Consider the following 18842-nt stretch of genomic DNA (forward strand, 5'->3'; position numbering starts at 1 on the left):
GTGTTTTCATCCAATCGGACGACATGAACTAGCCAGTGCAGCTGCTGTCTTTTAATTCGCTAAACTATGTCAATGTCGTCGTGTATCTCATACAGCTCAGAGTTTTATCGAACATGACATTCGCCGTGGCCAACGCCAATGATATCAATATCATCAGCATATGCCAGCAGCTGTACACTCTTATAGAAGATGGTGCCTTCTCTGTTTTGTTTTGAAATCGAATAATTTTCTCCAAAAGTAGGTTGAAGAAGTCCACGAAAGGGAATCGTCTTGTCTGAAACCTCGTTTGGTGTCGGCTCGGATAGGTCCTTTCGGATCTTGACAGAGCTCTTGTTGATGCTCAACCGTATTATTTTTGCAGGGATACCAAATTCAAACACCGCGGCATAAAGACCTTTCCTTTTCGTGCTGTCAAAGGCAGCTTTGAAACCGACGCAGAGGCGGTGTGTGTCAAATATCTTTTTAAGGGTCTTTTCCATGATTTGGCGCATGGTGAATATCTGGTCCGTTGTTGATTTGCCAGATTTAAAGCCACACTTATAAGGTTCAATCAGTTTGTTTACGGTAGGCTTTAATCATTCACACAATACGCTCGATAGAACCTTATACGCGATGTTGAGGGACTTATCCCACGGTAATTGGCGTGTATTGTGCTTTCTTCCTTTTTATGGATTGCGCATAGCACACTTAAATTCCAATCGTTGGGCATACTTTCGTCCGACCATATTCTACAAAGAAGCTGATGCATGCTCCTTGTCAGTTCTTCGCCGCCGTGTTTGAATAGCTCGGCCGGCAATCCATCAGTCCGGCCGCTTTGTCGTTCCTCAGACGGGTAATTGCTATTCGAACTTTTTCATGGTCGGTCAATGGAATGTCTGCTCCAATCGCCATCGATTGGGGAGTCGAGTGCGAATTATCCTGGCGTCGTACGTTCACTGCCATTCAGCAGACTGGAGAGTGTTGCCTACATAATTTAAGTCTGCTCTGGGCACCGGTGACTAGGTCACCTTGAGGGGTTCTACAATAGTATGTTCCGGTCTCGAAACCCTCTATTAGTCCGTTGGTCCTTTTGGCGCCTCTTCGTTCATTATTTTGTTCTTCTATAGTAGAGTTCGTCGTTTGGCCAGTTTTTCATCATGGGATCTTTTTGGCTTTATAACCGTGGTTGCGGGCATGTTTAATATGTTCGTTTCTTTCATTTTGTTAGACACGTGTTTCTTCGGTTTCAGCGGATTGTCAGCTTTATAGCGTATCCTCCGCTCCTGCCGCTCATTGTCGGAGACTGTTCATTCGTTTTAACTTATTTCGCAACTGACCAGCTATTACAAGCGGTTCTGGTATTCGTGGCTTGTCAACCGGTGTTCAAATTCGATAGAACAGACCACTACATCCGGAAGCCTTTCTCTGAGTGCGTGCGTCTAAACGCATTGACTGCGACATAGGTCAAGGCGCCCTCAGTAGCAACGATGACCCAAGCGGTGGATGAAGGCGGTATCCCAGGGGCACAACCCACATCTCCAGACCGAGAAATATTCCTGCAACGGTCATGAGTCAATCAATGTGGCGCTGAACAAAATCGATTCGTGGGTTAAAAGTTCGCTGCTAAAACCGTTTTCATACACGAGGGAGTCTCCAACACTGGGACAGACACCGGCACTCGTGAGAAAATCCTGTCGTAACAATCCATCCAGATGTTACTGTGTATAAATTAATCATAAAGATTTTCGAAATTGGAAGAAATTTGCGGAGTTGTCAATCTAATAAAAATGAAATTAAACTTTAATTCGAATTGCTCCATTTGAAAAAACAACTACATAAAAACCGAATATATTGATAATTTTAATATTCAAAGCATACAAGAATTTAATATTAATAAAAGTTCTAAAATATACAATACCCTTTATGCATTTCAAATTTACTGACCAAAAGAAACTTTGAATCAAACAAAGTATCCTAAATAAATATCATATGGGGTACCTAAATTTAAAGCATTCACTACATATAAAATATGTGTTAAATGAATCCAATAAAGAATATTTCTTAAATTTAACATTATCTATTCTTCTTTACTGGCGTAGAAATCGCTTTCGTGGTTATAGCCGAGTTAACAACAACGCGCCAGTTTCTTATTTTTTGCAATGTGTCGCTAATTGCAGATTCCAAGCGATGCCGGGTCCTTCTCCGCCTGGTCTTTCCAACGGAGTGGAGGTCTTTCTCTTCCTCTGTTTCCCCAGGCGGGCACTGCGTCGAATACTTTCGAGGCTAGGTAATGCCATCCGGAGCAGCAAGTGGTAACTGCGTTGGATTTCGAGATTGACATTGTTTTTGGTGTTAATGATGGTTCTAAGATAGACGAAATTATTTACGAAGTCGAAGTTATGACAGTCAACAGTGACTTGGGAGCCTAGTCGCGAGTGTAACGACTGTTCGGCCTTGTTCACCATCAGTCCCATTTGCTTCACTTCCTTATCTGTTCTGGAGAAAGCAGAACAAACGGCGCACTTGTTAAGGCCAATGATATCATCGACGTACGCCAGCAGCTGTGTAGTCTTATAGAATAAGGTACCTTCTCTGTTTAGTTCTGCAGTTCGAATTATTTTCTCCAATAGTATGTTGAAGAAGTCCACGAAAGGAAGTCGTCTTATTTGAAACCTCGTTTGGTATCGAACGGTTCGGAGTGGTCATTCCCGATCCTGACTGAGCTTTTGGTGTTGCTCAACGTCAGTTTACACAGCCGCGATATAAAGACAAATCCGTTTCGTGCTGTAAAGTTCTCATTCGAGGCTGTAGGTAAGTTTTCATTGGGGGCGTTTTTTTTTTACGTGTGGGGTCCCAAACCCAGAGCACAATCCTTAGGAAGGATGGTTCGCCTTCTCACTTTTAATCGCCCTTAAACGGATGTTCCTTGATTACCCATAGGATACTTGGCCAAAGACCAGAAGTTGTGAGATGCTTGAGCCATATGGAAAATAACCGTTTCCTTTGGAGTGTCCAAAATGAATGGTGATCAGAGGTCTTTCCCTCCCTAATACACATGACTCCATTCTCTCTTATCACTACTAATTCATTTTATGAAATAAAAAAAAGGTGTATACAGCTAAAATTATAAAAAGACCTTTGTATTATAAATGAAAATCAACGTTTTATGCGTAAATGAAAAAGTTAATCACCACATGCTCAAAATGTGCTCACGAATTTATCGTATGTGTCATTAATTGGCAATATTTAAAAAATAAACAAATTTAGTATTTAAATTTTGGCTGGTATATTCCGTTGGTTGACTATTCATGCACATATTTACCCAGCAATGTCTCAAGCCAAATTCGAAAATAAAAACAAACAAAAAATACTCCTCCAAATTTGATAAAAAAAATATTTGAAGCATATTTGCATGCAGAGAACGCGTGTGCAAATTCAAACCTGATTTAAATGCAAATTCTTTACCAGTTTGTTGTTTTTTTACAGGTATTTAAAAACGGTTCAGCTATCATTTATTATTTTGAGATAAATATATATTGTTTTAGCGTTAAGCCAGTGTCGACTGAATTTCTTATAAAGTGTAATTATTAACATTAAAACTGAAGTGAAAAGTGTGTAAATTGGTCTGCATTGGATTCATACCAAACATATATCTGTGCATAACATACTCCTGTCACCAAATTTGGTGGACGTTCGGTCATTGTTTGTTATAACATCAAAATATCTTTCGAAGAAGATTGTAGGGCCGATAGGCCCATGGTGCAGAGAGGACCATCTACAGATGCTCCACTGGTTGCATCTGGTCGTGAACCTAGATTTGGTCTAGGCCATTCTAGTTACCAAAGTGGATATAATAAATTATTTACCCAGGTGAGTATTCCAATATATACTAAAAACAATTTTATTCAGAACCTTTAAATTTATATGCTTTTTTCGTTGTCATTCTTTTTCGTACTTACATGAGACAATGAGTTCACAAATCTAAAATTGGTTTTTAAAATTTTGTTTTTATAAACAGGAAACACCAATACAGGAATAAAACCTTGTTGCAAATTAATTTAAGTATATAAAACACAGTATTGGCTAAAACTAAAGCGCTATATAGTATGGTTTTTAATATTGCGTTCTTTCCTAAAATAAAGAAGCCAACAATAACTTCTTCTTCTTCTTAATTGGCGTAGACACCGCTTACGCGATTATAGCCGAGTTAACAACAGCGCGCCAGTCGTTTCTTCTTATCGCTACGTGGCGCCAATTGGATATTCCAAGCGTACGAAGCTCCTTCTCCACCTGGTCCTTCCAACGGAGTGGTGGTCTTCCTCTTCCTCTGCTTCCCCCAGCGGGTACAGCGTCGAATACTTTCAGAGCTGGAGTGTTTTCGTCCATTCGGACAACATGACCTAGCCAGCGTAGCCGTTGTCTTTTAATTCGCTGAACTATGTCAATGTCGTCATATATCTCGTACAGCTCATCGTTTCATCGAATGCGATATTCGCCGTGGCCAACGCGCAAAGGACCATAAATCTTTCGCAGAAATTTTCTCTCGAAAACTCGCAACGTCGACTCATCAGTTGTTGTCATCGTTCATGCCTCCATCATATAACAGGACGGGAATAATGAGTGATTTACAGAGTTTCGTTTTTTTCGTCGAAGGAGGACTTTACTCCTCAMTTGCCTATTTAGTCCGAAGTAGCACCTGTAGTCAAGAGTTATTCTGCGTTGGATATACAGGCTGATATTGTTGGTGGTGTTGATACTGGTTCCAAGATAGATGAAATTGAAAATCTACGACTTCAAAGTTATGACTGTCTCACAGTGACGTGAGAGCCTAGTCGCGAGTGCGACGACTGTTTGTTTGATGACAGGAGATATTTCGTCTTGCCCTCGTTCACTGCCACACCCATTTGCTTTGCTTCCTTGTCCAGTCTGGAGAAAGCAGAACTAACGGGGCGGGTTGTTGAGGCCGATGGTATCAATATCAGAAGCAGGTTGAAGAAATCGCACGATAGGGAATCGCCTTGTCTGAAACCTCGTTTGGTATCGAACGGCTGGGAGAGGTCCTTCCCGATTCTGACAGAGCTTTTGGTGTTGCTCAACGTCAGTTTACATAGCCGTATTAGTTTTGCGGGGATACCAAATTCAGACATTGCGGCATAAAGGCAGCTCCTTTTCGTGCTGTCGAAAGCAGCTCTGAAATCGAGGAAGTGGTGGTGAGTGTCGATTCTCCTTTCACGGGGTTTTTCCAAGATTTGGCGCATTGTGAATATCTGGTCGGTTGTTGATATTCCATGTCTGAAGCCACACTGATAAGGTCCAATCAGTTTGCTGACGGGGGGCTTTAATCTTTCACACAATACGATCGATAAAACCTTATGTGCGATATTAAGGAGGTTTATCCCACGGTAGTTGGCGCAGATGGTGGGATCTCCTTTTTTGAGGATTGGTTCATTGGGGGTGTTTTTTTAGGTGGCGGGTCCCAAGCCCAGCGCACAACCTTATGTAGGGGATCTTTCGCCTTCTCACTTTAGCTCGCCTTCAAACGGATGTTCTTAGGCTACCTAGAGGATACTTGGTCAGAGACCGGAAGTCCTGAGCTGCTTGAGTCATATGTAAAAGAATCGTTTCTGGGCACTTCCAAGTGAATGACGATCAGAGACAATAACTTGTTGTATATATTATTAGAGTATATACTTCCCTACAATTTCAATTGTTATTATTTTCTTAAAGTTCCTGAAATGTTCACTTAAAATAGTTCATGATATTGAAAATTAAAGGGACAAAATTGAAGCATCTTCCTTGATTGTCAATAAATAGTCTTCTGTGCTAATATTTTGTATTGAATAATACTAAGCGTGTTGTGTATCTCCATCCCAATAAGTTAAGTTTCTTCACATTGGTTCAATCAATTTGAGCTTTGGTGAAATATTTCTTCTTGGTACTCTCACGTCACATGTAGTTTTATCAACATCAGGGTTTTCATCCTACATTTTGGGGTTAGAACAGTTAAATCTTTATTTAAAATATTAATTTTTTTAAATGAAGAATAGTTATAGCAGGAACAGTCAAAAACGCTACTGCCTTCCTCCCTTTTCCTTCCTCATCGGCAAAATGTGTGCCCTGTGAAAAACGTGACAAAAACGCAGAAATCAGCCATCTTTGTTTGTTTTCATTTGCACAAATGCCATTGCTCAATACGCATATATAGTTTTGTACACATCTATGTTTTCAATTACAATTTTATATAATATAAAATATCAAAACTGAAAACAAACTATTAAAAATAGTTTATATAATATAAATAATAGCATTCGACTCGAATTTTGAGTTTTTTTTTTTAGAAAATTTCAAACATATTGAACAGATTGAATTATAAAAGTTTATAATTACTACAGTATATAGATATTGGCAACCCTGGGTCGTGAGAGAGCAATCAGCTGACATGTTTCCACGGCAAAAAGCAAAATGCTGTAGATTCTCACGTCATCCGACATCAAAGAAAGAAGGGAGTAAATGCTGTAGACGCGTAGTAAAGCAAAGCGAAGCAAATTGTTCGACTACTCTTCTCTTCTTACGCTCTGATAATTTTAAATATTTTCCAATCTTTTTCAAAGAGGCTATTTGAAGATATATTTTCTTATCATCTCCTTCTTTTTAATCTTTCACACAAAAAAGATCGAAAGAACCTTACACGCGATGTTGAGAGGGCTCGGGAATCGGGTTCCCCTTCTGCTGGCGTTATACTTTCGCTGCCCTCCATAATTTTAGTATGCTCTGGGCATCAGTCACTAGATCACCTCAGGGTTTTACAAGAGTCTGCTCCGGTCTTGAAACCTTCTGTTAGTCGCCGCATCTTTTCGTAGAATTTTCGAATTACCCTTGTCGGCCAACTTGACAAGCTCTTCGTACTCACGCAATTCGGGCTCTTTCAACTCACGGTACCTATCCCATCCGGTGTTATAGTCGGTTGTTGATCTTTTGCATTTTCCGAAAACCAATTATTTCGGTTGCAGCTATACGTAAGGAGCTTGAAATGCCCTCCCATAGTTCCCTTATATCAAGTTGTTGACGAGTGTTCTTAGACGGGTAGAAAATTGTCCGACTATCTGTTGTGATAGCAGCTTCTCGCCGTCAACCTTCCTTCTGTGTTTACTAACATGTGTTTTTTGATGCACAGAGGCGGGCGCAAATCATAACATGATCGATCTGGTTGGTGGCTTTTCGATCCGGATACAGCCAGGTAGCTTGATGTATTTTCTTATGCTGGAATCTAGTACTACAGATGACTATATTTTGAGCCCCGGCGAAGTCGGGGATGGGCGTTGTGTCGGATTTTTACTTGGCGGGTCCTTAACCCAGCGCACAACCCTGTGGAGGCGATGTTTTGCCTTCTCACTTAGCTCGCCTTTAATCGGGTGTTCTTAGGCTGCTCGGAAGATACTTGGTTAAAGACCGGAAGTCGTGAGCTGCTTGAAACATATGTAAAAAAAAAACGTTTCTGGCCACTCCCAAGTGAATGGCAATCAGAGAAATTTCCTCACTAGCTCGAACTTCTACACTTCTCCATCCTCCACATTTTCTTTTACAAACTTTTTTTTATCAACTTTATGTATCATGTTTTTTTTAATAAATTGATATTAAGGATGATGTTTTTTAACAAATTCTCAAACATTTATAAGAGGTAGGGCCTCTACTATATTTGCAAATATTGAGTTGACTTTTATTTAAAGTCGAATTTGTTTTATTCTATTTTTCATTACTAACTTTTTAAGTATGGAGAAAATTGTGAAAATAATTGTTTTTTGTAATTGATTTATAAGCTAAAAATATATGCATAAAGTTTTTATATCCGATATCTTTGATTTAAGAAAAGCTAATTTCAAAATGTCTGCTCTGGGGGTAATACTGACTATGTACGAGTGAGTACATACAAAATACCTAGGGTTAAGAAAAACTATAAATTTTCGTCCTGTATTTACTAATTTATTTACTGTCTATAAATGAAGAATCATCTGATTGAAAAGCAAACACAATATTTCCCGAAATAAATATTTCGCAGTAAAAATCCCAAGAAAAATAAAAAATATAAAATAATAGATGCACTTTGGTTAAAAGTTAAAAAAAACTTAAAAACTAAAATAATTGTAGTATATTTCTTTGTATATTCTGAAAGATAGCTACAAATATTTATGTACACTCTATTGAAAAATTCATAAATTTAATTTTAACCTGGAACAGATGTCGATAGACCGCCTTTGCTCGGTGCTGTATATCAGCATCAAAGGAAAATATTTTCTTACTAGCTGGCGATGCTTTTATTTTAAGTGCATTAAAGTTACTCACGTGTGCAGACTAGGTTAAATTTCTTAGAAGTTTTTTAGGATAAGTGATTTATTGTTGAAAAACGGAAATTTTTTGATTTATTATAAAGAGAGTAAGAGCCGTGTAAAAATAATTTGACTAGCAAGAACATAGAAAATATACCAAAAAAAAATAGGCAAACAGTGTCGAATGGGCCGTGATCTGATAACGAGGAATTTAACGAGGACGAGGAACTAAACCTACCACTGGATTTGGAAAATTTTGCTCCTTATATTACCACTACACCAGAAACTTCCGCCAATGCTGAAACCATTGCTGCTGCAGCAGATTCATATATGATCTTCGTTGTGCCTGTTAATACGTCCGTGTCATCTCATGGGTCATCTAGTTGAGTACGGCGGAGCAAAACCAAACACTAGAATTGTAATGCCAACCAACTACGTTTGCGCGAAGTACTTTGAAACAGTAATTACCCGAGAAGCCCCATAAATAGGGATTAAACTGTTCAATATTCATTATAAGTGGTGTATCTGGCTATGGATATAAATTTGAAGTGTATAGTGGCAGGTAATACTTACATATATGCAGCCGGAGACATGAGTCAGGAGCATTATCCAATGTAGTGGTGCGAATTGTTTGTGATGTCATCGTTCAGATTTAGAAGCTGTTCTTCGATAATTATTACAAGTCTATGCCGCATATTAAATACTTGTCAAGTCGTGGAATTTTGGCTGTAACTGTAAAGAAACTGAAACTGTAAGAAAAAGCCTTATTCTCAATTGCAAGCTGCCTTAAAATTAATAAAAGAGAATCCCGCTGAGCTTCAATAGAATATGCTGTCGGAACTTGGAAGGTTAATAACTAGCATCTAATTTTGCCGGAGAGCAGCCAACATTGGTAATACGAAAGTGGGATAAGTCAGCAACACAATATGAATCTATTGAATGTTCTTATGTCGTAGGAAAATACAACCGGGTAGACGTTATACACTCTGGTTCACTACAAACAACGTAGTATATATACGATTTTTTCATCTTTTTCTAACAATTTTTACACTTTTTATTGCTTCACCCTTCAGTTAATGATAAAAAATTTAAAAAAAAATTACATCAATGCTCCGAACCCCCTTAGGAGCTACCTAACAGGAACGGATTTGGATTTGTATCCGGCCAAGACTGTCAACTCGGCAGCATTTCTCCATACTTCAGGGATATTTTCTATCGCTCCAACAAGAACAATGGGGTTTTTCTAACATTTCAAAAATGTGATACTATAACTAAAAGTTAGTTCCTATACCAGAGATTAATTGCTAAAACAGGCATTACCTTATACAAATATTAGACTGACAGGCTTCTGAAGCAAAAAAGTGATGTTGAATGTCTCACTTTAGGAAGAAAACCCGGCTCAGCAAGTGCCCCCAAAAGATCTGAGGTTGGCCCAACGCGGACACTTGAAGTTTTTGCAAATTTCTGGCTGCAAATGTTATACAAAAAGAAGTCGTACTAATTGTGGACTAAATTTGTGTTATAATAAACCAAACCATTGTTTAAAAAAAATTCTTAATTTTTAAATGCAGCCGTATTTAAGTACGAGAAAACGTTTGTTTTTGTAAAAAATAAATAAATAACTAAAACAAAACTGGGTGTTCTAAAGGGTTAATAAGTATACAAGTCAGAAACTTCAATATTAGGAGTCAAAAGTATTTTTAAGTACTTTGTGAAAAGGTGTAAAGCATTTGAAGCACAAAGATGTACTGAAGTTCGGGCATATTAGCTTTTTTTGCATTTTTCTAGTCCAGGAGATGTTAAAGGGGCAAATAATTCTTTCAGATACACCTTTCTTTATACGTAAATGATCCATGAATTGATTGCTGCAATGATTATGAAATCATAATGCTCTGTCTTCTAGCCGGGAAGGGCGACACCGGCTATTTTTGGTTGTAGTATTTAGCTCCATCTTTTTGCTTGCGTTTAATTTTTGAGCATTTAATAACTTAACAAACGTGAAGAAGCGACCAAATGCAAAACAACCATCACTTTCTTGATTGGGCTTTCAACTTCATTTCCACTTTTTCAACAAGAGTATAGAATAAATTTTGAGATCCTTTATATTCTTCATTGTCATATATTGTATAACTTTGTATTTTTTCATATATTCATCAATATACCAACAAGGACTGTTTATGAGCTGGATCAACTGTGTATCAAAGTGACGTACAATATCAGCTCACACAGATCATCGTTCCACCGAATGCGAAATTCGCCGTGGCCAACGCGCAAAGGACCATAAATCTTACGGAGAACCTTTCTTACGAAAACTCGTAACGATGACTCATCAGATGTTGTCATCGTCCATGCCTCCATCATATAACAGGACGGGAATAATGAGTGATTTACAGAGCTTAGTTTTTTTTCGTCGAGAGAGGACTTTACTTCTCAATTGCCTACTTAGTCCGAAGTAGCACCTGTAGGCAAGAGTTGGATATACAGGCTGACATTGTTGGTGGTGTTGATACTGGTTYCAAGATAGATGAAATTATCTACGACTTTAAAGTTATGACTGTCAGCAGTGACGTGAGAGCCAAGTCGCGCGTGCGACGACTGTTTATTTGATGACAGGAGATATTTCGTCTTACCCCCGTTTACTGCCAGACCCATTTGCTTTGCATCCTTGTCCAATCTGGAGAAAGCAGAACTAACGGCGCGGATGTTGAAAGCGATGATATTAATACATCAAGCTGTACACTCTTATAGAATATATAATATAATACATATATATAGAACAGAGGTCATATTTCAATTTTTTTAATAATTCCATAATTCCTTGTTCAAGGTGCAAGTGGCACTTTATTAGTCATTAAAAAATTACTGAAAAACATTATCGAAGTGATGATAGACTTCCGAGGCGAAAATTTAAAATTTTCATCCTTATAAATGCGCCATTTTAATTCAAACGCCTTCAAGATTGTAATATTCTCGCATGAGCAAACCATCCAGTTTGTTTATATTCGCTAAAGGCGGACGACCCACAATTGTACACTTCTTTGTTTATTTTCAAGTAATAAAATTGGTAGTCGAAATTTWAATTAATTTGAAGATTATCTCAAACTTTCCTATAGCACATAGAGCGAATCGATGTCGCTTGGGCTTCAGGCCATTGAAAAGCGTAACACTTCATGAACAACCCCCATACACTTATAAGTAGTGTTGGTTATTTTTAAGACTATACCTAGTAATGAAGGGATAAGTTCAGGTGTCTCTTTATCGACATAATTCTTGTGTTGTATTTATATGCATGTTTTCGAATATATTGTGAAACTAAACTAAAAGATTTGTCTAAAATATTAAGTGAAGAGTGCACAAGCTTCTAGAAGAGGCATTTTGTTGAAAAATAACAAAATCATATTTGAAAGGTACAGTTTTATAGTGAAGTCCCCAATTGGGGACAATGTGCAAAATCATTAAATTTAATTTAAATTAAATTTTAAGTTTAATTATGACATATCGGAAGGTTTTTAAGAGTCAGAATGATTTCTTAAAACTACAGGAAGCCGTTGATTGGATAATGGAGAAAGCTGCTAAGTTGGCACGGTGGTTAGGTGGTTTCTATAAGTTTAATTATGACATATCGGAAGGTTTTTAAGAGTCAGAATGATTTCTTAAAACTACAGGAAGCCGTTGATGGAGAAAGAAGGATATAATAGTCATTCCTCCTGACTCTGCCAGTGCAAGTCATGAAGAGGAGGTAAATAAAGAGGATTTGGTATACTCTGCCATGCGGAATGATGTGAATAGAAGAATTGAGAATTGTCTAGACGATTCCGATTGGAATTAAAGTGATCAAGAAATACTTCCATACTTTGGTTAGCGCAAGTTAATGTTGGCAAACCAGCATGTATCAGCTTCTTTGTAAAATATGGTCGGAYGAAAGCATGCCAACGATTGGAATTTCAGTGTGCTCTACCAAATCTTCAAAAAGGAAACCCCACAATCTGCATAAACTAAACTGGGATAAATCTTAAAAATTCTGTTTATTTCGTTCTTTTTAGCCACTCGGAGCGGTCCGTTTTGATGGTTGGGTAGTGTAGAGTTGTGGTGTGATGTCCGCATGTGTGGTATTTATTTGCGTGTATTAGTATGTGGTGCCTTCATTTGGAATGTCTGATTGTGCGGAGTCTTCATATGTGGATGGCGTTAGTGTGGTGTGTTCTCGTGTGGTCGTTCAGTGCCGTGTTTAGAGAGGGGGAGCTAACTCATCTAGCCATCCCGGCATCCCTGGGCGAATATTAGCCTAGCAGTACGATGTACGATGCTGCAGGCGCCACGGGGAGGCTTCATTTCGCCTTGGTCTGGACGATGGAGGGGCAACTAGCCTGGCAAGCTGTTGCGCGACATGCCGTTTTGGGGTGCGATACAGCATGGTGTGGTGCGGCCTATTGCACAGTTGGCATAGGGTGACTGATGTGCACTCCTGTGTGGTTTGTACCGTTGTCAAACAGTTCAGGCAGTGCCTGTGAGCTTGAGCAACCTTCTGCCGTTCCATGGGCTGCATGCTGCATGGGCGCCGACATAGTGGACTGCTGAGGTTCTGCTACGTGTGCTGAGGACAGTGGTAGGGGTCCTGTGTCACTACAAGGAGCGGTTGCTGTGGCGGTTGTCGGTAGGGCTCGTGGTGCTGGAGTTGCCCCAGAGCGCGGTACGGTTATAGCTGACCTCACCGTTGGGGTTGGCACTGTTGGCATATTCCCATCCATTGTAATATGTATGGGAAAAGTAGTATGGTTATAAATGTGTTTCATTAAAATTTATATGGCGATTGTGCCACGTTATGTGGCATGAATGCGTCGTCACGTAATGCGACCATTGCGTTAGGTTTCGTATTAGTTTCAACGAGTTTTTCACTTGCGGGTTTGTTACGTCAGGTTTTTGGTTATTTTATTTGCGTTGCGGTAGTATCTCGTTCTTCTAACTCCCAAAATTTTCTTTATTGCACATTGAGGTATTCTTTGGAGACTTCTTCAACTTGAGTTGTCATCGTGGCAACTGGTTCCGCAACTCGTCCAATAAAGACCCATTAGAAAATGGTATTTTGCGAAGGAAGTGTTTTTGTAATATTCTCAATACATTCGAGTAATATCTGTGCTGAGAGATCGCTGCCTAATAGAAGGTCTATTTGAGCGGGAGTGATGCAGTTGAAGTCTATTAACTTAACGTGTGAAACGTTTTGCCAATGCTTGCTATTTATATGATAGCTAGGAAGCATGTTTGTTAGTTGCGGTAAGACAATAGCTTCTGGTTGAATGCGCTTATCCGCTTGGTAAGAAACTAGGGTAATGAGGCAGATTTTATTGGAGTTTTGAACTATTCTTCCGTCCATTCGCGTAATTTCAAAATTGGGTGATTTTGTAGGCAGTTGTAGGAAATTTTATACCCTAGACGCTATGAATGATCGCGGTGATCCTTGGTCTATTAACGCCATGAATTTAAACAGTTCTCCTCGATGTTCGATGGAGACGACTGCTTTGGGTAGGAGTAACCTGCTGTGGTTTTCGCTATGTAGCGTTTGGATTTTTAAAGCGTTTGAGCAGCATCCTGCTTCTAGGCAGTTATCTGAATTTGTTGTAGCAACTAAACCTGTTGTTTTGTTTATGTTTGCGCTGTTTGGGGGTGAACTGCAAAAATGAGTAATATGTAACATCGAATGATGTCATTTATAGCAATAAACGCAATTAAATTTTCTTTTACTGTCTTTAAGCATGTGTGTATGTGATAAGCAGTTTGTGCATAGTCTTTTTGACTTTCGGTCAATTATATTTAATTTCTTAAATTTCTCGCAAGATTTAAGTTTATGCCCCCCTGTGCATAGTTCGCATGACGTTTGTTTGTACTGTTCAGATGTAAACGTTTGATTTTTGAAGAAACTAATATTTGAATTGTTGTTGCTACTGGCTAGGGGTCTTTGTAAGCTTCTATTAAGGTCATGGCAAATACCTTTTGGTTTAATTATCTTTTTATCAACTTCTTCTGCGATTTCATACTGTGTAGTTAGGAAATATTTTATTTGCTGCCACGTGGGGCATTTTTTCCTTGATGAGAGAGATTGTTCCCATAGCATTAACGATTTTTCTGGTAATGCGGCGGTGCATAATTTACCAAAATTGGGTCCCGATTGTCTGCGGGAACGCGTTGTGTCACTAAAACTGACAAACAGTGGATTGAAGTTTCACATATTCTTCACTTGTTTCTTTTTGAATTTTGGGCWAGTCCATTAATATCGTTATTTTCTTATCTATCAGCATTCGTTCGATTTCGTACCTTGATTTCAGAGCTTCCCAAGCCATAGGAAAATTGTCGTCATGTAATGCGAACTGTTGTACAATAACGAGTGCTTCACCTTTTGTTTTTTTGTATTTGAGGTGATACAACTTTTGATAATTTTGGATGGTTTATGTAAACGGCTGTGAAAATGTCCCGAAAAACGGCCATTGTTCACAACCGCCATGGAAAATTTCAGTGTCACATGCTGGCACCTGGAGGTGGATACTCGAACTTGATTCTTGATTTTTAATTTGTGGCAGCTCTACTCTCGGAAGTGGAGTGGGTGCAACTGCTTTCATTAATTTTAACTGGTGAAATATTATTGCTTTGTATCTTCGAACTGATATAAGCAGTTTTCATACCGGCGTAGGCCGGCGACTTTTCTGGTAGATCTGAGTCATCACATTCCACTATTGCGTCATAAGAAGCTTGGAGTCGTGTCCAAAAATTTGCGAGATTTTTACTTTTGATTTCTAAAGCCGATTCAGAGTTGTCCTGAATAGGCGAAGATGAAAACCCAGTGCAGTATTTTGTTAGACTCTCACTCTCAGCAGTGAAATTATTGTTGCATGTTATGTCTTTTCCCCTTTTTTGTTTCGTAGTACCTTGCTTCGAGCGTGTAGCTTCTGCAGGTGTACATGGATTTTTTTCGTCAGAAATCATCTTTGGGATTTTTAGCAACCTATTTGGTTTTGATTCTTTTGAGTTGAGCTCATTTAAAAAATGTGGCGAATGGAATAAAAAGTTTTCAAAAAAAACTTGATTGGTATTATAAAGTTTGGTATTTATGTATATGTATATGTACAGTGCACCAATAAAGTTTACATACACCTAGTTCTACTAAAATACGACACGTTTATTTATTCAAAACTGAATAAATTTTGTGGCTTTTTTCTATCCATTTCAAAGATATACATTTAGCATTAAACTGCTTCTTCTTCTTAATTGGCGTAGACACCGCTTACGCGATTATAGCCGAGTTAACAACAGCGCGCCAGTCGTTTCTTCTTTTTGCTACGTGGCGCCAATTGGATATTCCAAGCGTAGCCAGGCCCTTCTCCACCTGGTCCTTCCAACGGAGTGGAGGTCTTCCACTTCCTCTGCTTCCCCCGGCGGGTACAGCATCGAACACTTGCAGAGCTCGAGTGTTTTCGTCCATTCGGACAACATAACCTAGSCAGCGTAGCCGCTGTCTTTTAATTCGTTGAACTATTTCAATGTCGTCATATATCTCGTACAGCTCATCGTTCCATCGAATGCGATATTCGCCGGGGCCAACGCGCAAAGAACCATAAATCTTTCGCAGAACTTTTCTCTCGAAAGCTCGCAACGTCGACTCATCAGCTGTTGTCATCGTCCAGATCTCTGCACCATATGGCAGGACGGGGCATTGCACACCCAAATTCCAATCGTTGGGCATGCTTTCATTCGACCATATTTTACAAAGAAGGTGATGCATACTCTTTATAAGTTCTTCGGCGCCGTGTTTGAATAGCTCGGGCGGTAATCCATTGGCCCCGCCGCTTTGTTGTTCTTCAGGCGGGTAATTGCTTTTCGAACTTCTTCGTGGTCAGGCAATGGAACGTCTGCTCCATCGTCATCGATTGGGGAATCGGGTTCGCCTTCTCCTAGCGTTGTGCGTTCACTGCCATTCAGCAGGCTGGAGAAGTCTTCGCTCCATAATTTAAGTATGCATCGGTGACTAGATCACCTTTGGGGGTTCTACAAGAGTATGCTCCGGTGTTGAAACCTTCTGTAAGCTGCCGCATTTTTTCGTAGAATCGGCCAGCTTATCAAGCTCTTCGTACTCACGCATTTCGGCGTCCTCTTTTTCTGTCAGCAAATGCGTCTCGCTTCCCTCTTCAACTCTCGATATCTATCCCATCCCGCACGAGCAATTTAGCATATAAAAATATTTTACTTCACACACATAAAAAAAATTAGTGCTAAGACTTAAAATGGTCATAATTCATATCAAAAAAGTTTACTTACACTGATGATTATCTACATAAATCTAATTAAAATAGTTTTAGCAGTTTTTGGCCTACAGTTTGTTGCTATTATTGTCCCTAGACATCGATGTATGCTCCCCACTCAAATCGATATTTTGACCCACCAAATCGATGATTCAGCGTGTTGGCCTTATTTTGATGAAATTCGATGTTTTCGAATACGCTTTTCTAAAAATTCCAGATATTTTGAGTAGGATTAATGTATGGTGATTGCGGGACCTATAAAGCTATTTTTATCTCAACCAAGGGGTATTACGGAATATATGCCAATGTGGTCTTTGAATATATTGTATACGCAATCCTACTTGTTTTTATTAATCAAAAACCAAGGGGTGTTGCGGGATATATTCCAATGTGGACTTTGAAGTAATGTGCGTATTTACATATGTGACGATACACGATTGTACAAATTTTTCATTATGTTATTATTGTAGGGCTATAAAGCTTTTTTTATAACCGCGCAAATTTAAAAAACAGCGAAAAGTATAAACGAAATCGAGGCAAAAGACCGAGTAACGACACCGTAAGGTGGTCATTATTAGACTAACTTTATTTGCACAATCCTTCTCCTTAAATAATATTCTATACAATATTTCGATACCACTAAGTATAATATGTACGTAATAGCGCTTTGTATTAATTTATATATACATATATGTGTGTGTTATGCACTTCTAACAGTTCATAAAACTAAGTACTTACTTAAAGCTATTGGTTCTTCTTAATTTAGTTACAAACAAACATACGTGTAATTGCGTGGGCGAAACTTAGCATTAGCAAAAGTGCATAGAGCAAACGCAAGCAAACACAATGCAATCACATTTATTAACTGCATTGAGGTGAATGACTTCTAATTACTAACCTTGAATATTAAGCAAACAAGAAGAAGTAGAAATAGCAAAAATATACATATAAGAACATATGGTTGAAGTATGCAGTAGTTTGCAATCGGTGACCCAACATCCCGGCCCTGTTGGAAGGCATTTCGAACAGGTAGTAGTGCTAGTTTGTGAATTGGTTGCCGAATGATTCCCTTCGTTGTTCAAATGTCCACCACACGTATTTTAGAGTCGTCTTCTGGAATACAGTTTATAACTCTCCCAATATACCATTTTTGTGGTGGTAAGTTATCTTCATGGATGATAACCATTGAGTTGTTGTTGATGTTTGGATGTTCCGAAAACCACTTTGATCGTATTTGAAGTTCGTTGGTATAATCATTTGACCACCTGTTCCAAAACGTCTGTTTAATGCTTGTGACTTGATTCTATCTGTGTAAGCTGCTTATTTCACAATCCTCGCTTTGGGAGCGCCCTTAGTGCGCCAACAATAATAAAATGCCCCGGAGTTAATGCTTCATAATATTTTGGGTCCGATGATAATGGTGTTGGTGGCCGAGAGTTCAACACAGCTTCTATCTCTACCAAAACTGTTGTTAGTTCCTCATCTGTGAGTTTTGCATTTTTGATGGTCCGGGTGAGATGATCCTTAGCCGATTTGACTGCGGCCTCCCAAATACCGCAAAATGAAGTGCACTGGGATTAATGAAATTAAAATTTACAAATTCATTAGCACAGTATTTTAAAATTGTATCTTTGTTTTCAATTTTAAGTAATGATTTAAATGATTTTAGTTCAGCTAGTTTGCTGCAAGCGCCCACAAAATTTGTTGCGTTGTCACAAAAGATGTCAGAGGGTAGCCCTCTCCTTCCAATCATCCGCTTCAATGATGCTATGAACGCGTCCGTGGTTAGTTCCGATATAAGTTCGCTGTTTAGGTTCGATACAAGTTCTTTTGTCGCTAGACAAACAAAGATCGCTATGTACGATTTATAAGGTGTTTTACCTCCAATACGCAAATATAGGTTGACTGGTCCGCAGAAGTCAATACCGCAAGCGAAAAATGGCGAGATGGAGTCAATCGCTCGACAGGTAACAAGTATCTTTGGTCTTGCGTGGCAGTGTTTCCGATGTAAGCGGCGAGCGTGATGAACAAAGAATTCGCATTTGCTTGGCAACAGCAGTGGGTGTTTCTTTTCTTCTGGAATATCTGCTGATTCCAATCAACCTCCAACTTTGAATATTTCAAATCCTTCGGTATACTCTAAAAACGGATTTAAATAACGCAATGGGCCATTTGTGTTGAGACCTTTCTGTAAATGACGAATGTCATTAGCAAAATGAATATGTTGAATGTGCCAAATTATGCAAAGTAA

The 18842-nt window shown here is 38.9% G+C and overlaps 1 protein-coding gene across 12 annotated transcripts in view; it reads left to right on the forward strand.

Moving 5' to 3' along the window:
• The window catches only part of LOC108968753 (voltage-dependent L-type calcium channel subunit beta-2), a 393950-nt gene that overhangs the window by 48939 nt on the left and 326169 nt on the right, over positions 1–18842 (forward strand). For 9 of the 12 annotated variants that reach the window (XM_018932974.1, XM_018932982.1, XM_018932981.1 and 6 more), the window contains exon 2: positions 3466–3849. The exons of 1 other annotated variant lie outside the window; for it this stretch is intronic. In XM_018932974.1, the coding sequence (XP_018788519.1) occupies positions 3736–3849 (114 nt within the window). In that variant the 5' untranslated portion in view covers positions 3466–3735. The remainder of the gene's footprint in view (positions 1–3465; positions 3850–18842) is intronic. 2 more of the 12 variants (XM_018932975.1, XM_018932978.1) reach the window with 1 other exon arrangement.

This window comes from Bactrocera latifrons, unplaced genomic scaffold (assembly GCF_001853355.1).
Source record: "Bactrocera latifrons isolate USDA-ARS-PBARC rearing strain unplaced genomic scaffold, ASM185335v1 scaffold_229, whole genome shotgun sequence".
NCBI classification, from domain to species: domain Eukaryota; kingdom Metazoa; phylum Arthropoda; class Insecta; order Diptera; family Tephritidae; genus Bactrocera; species Bactrocera latifrons.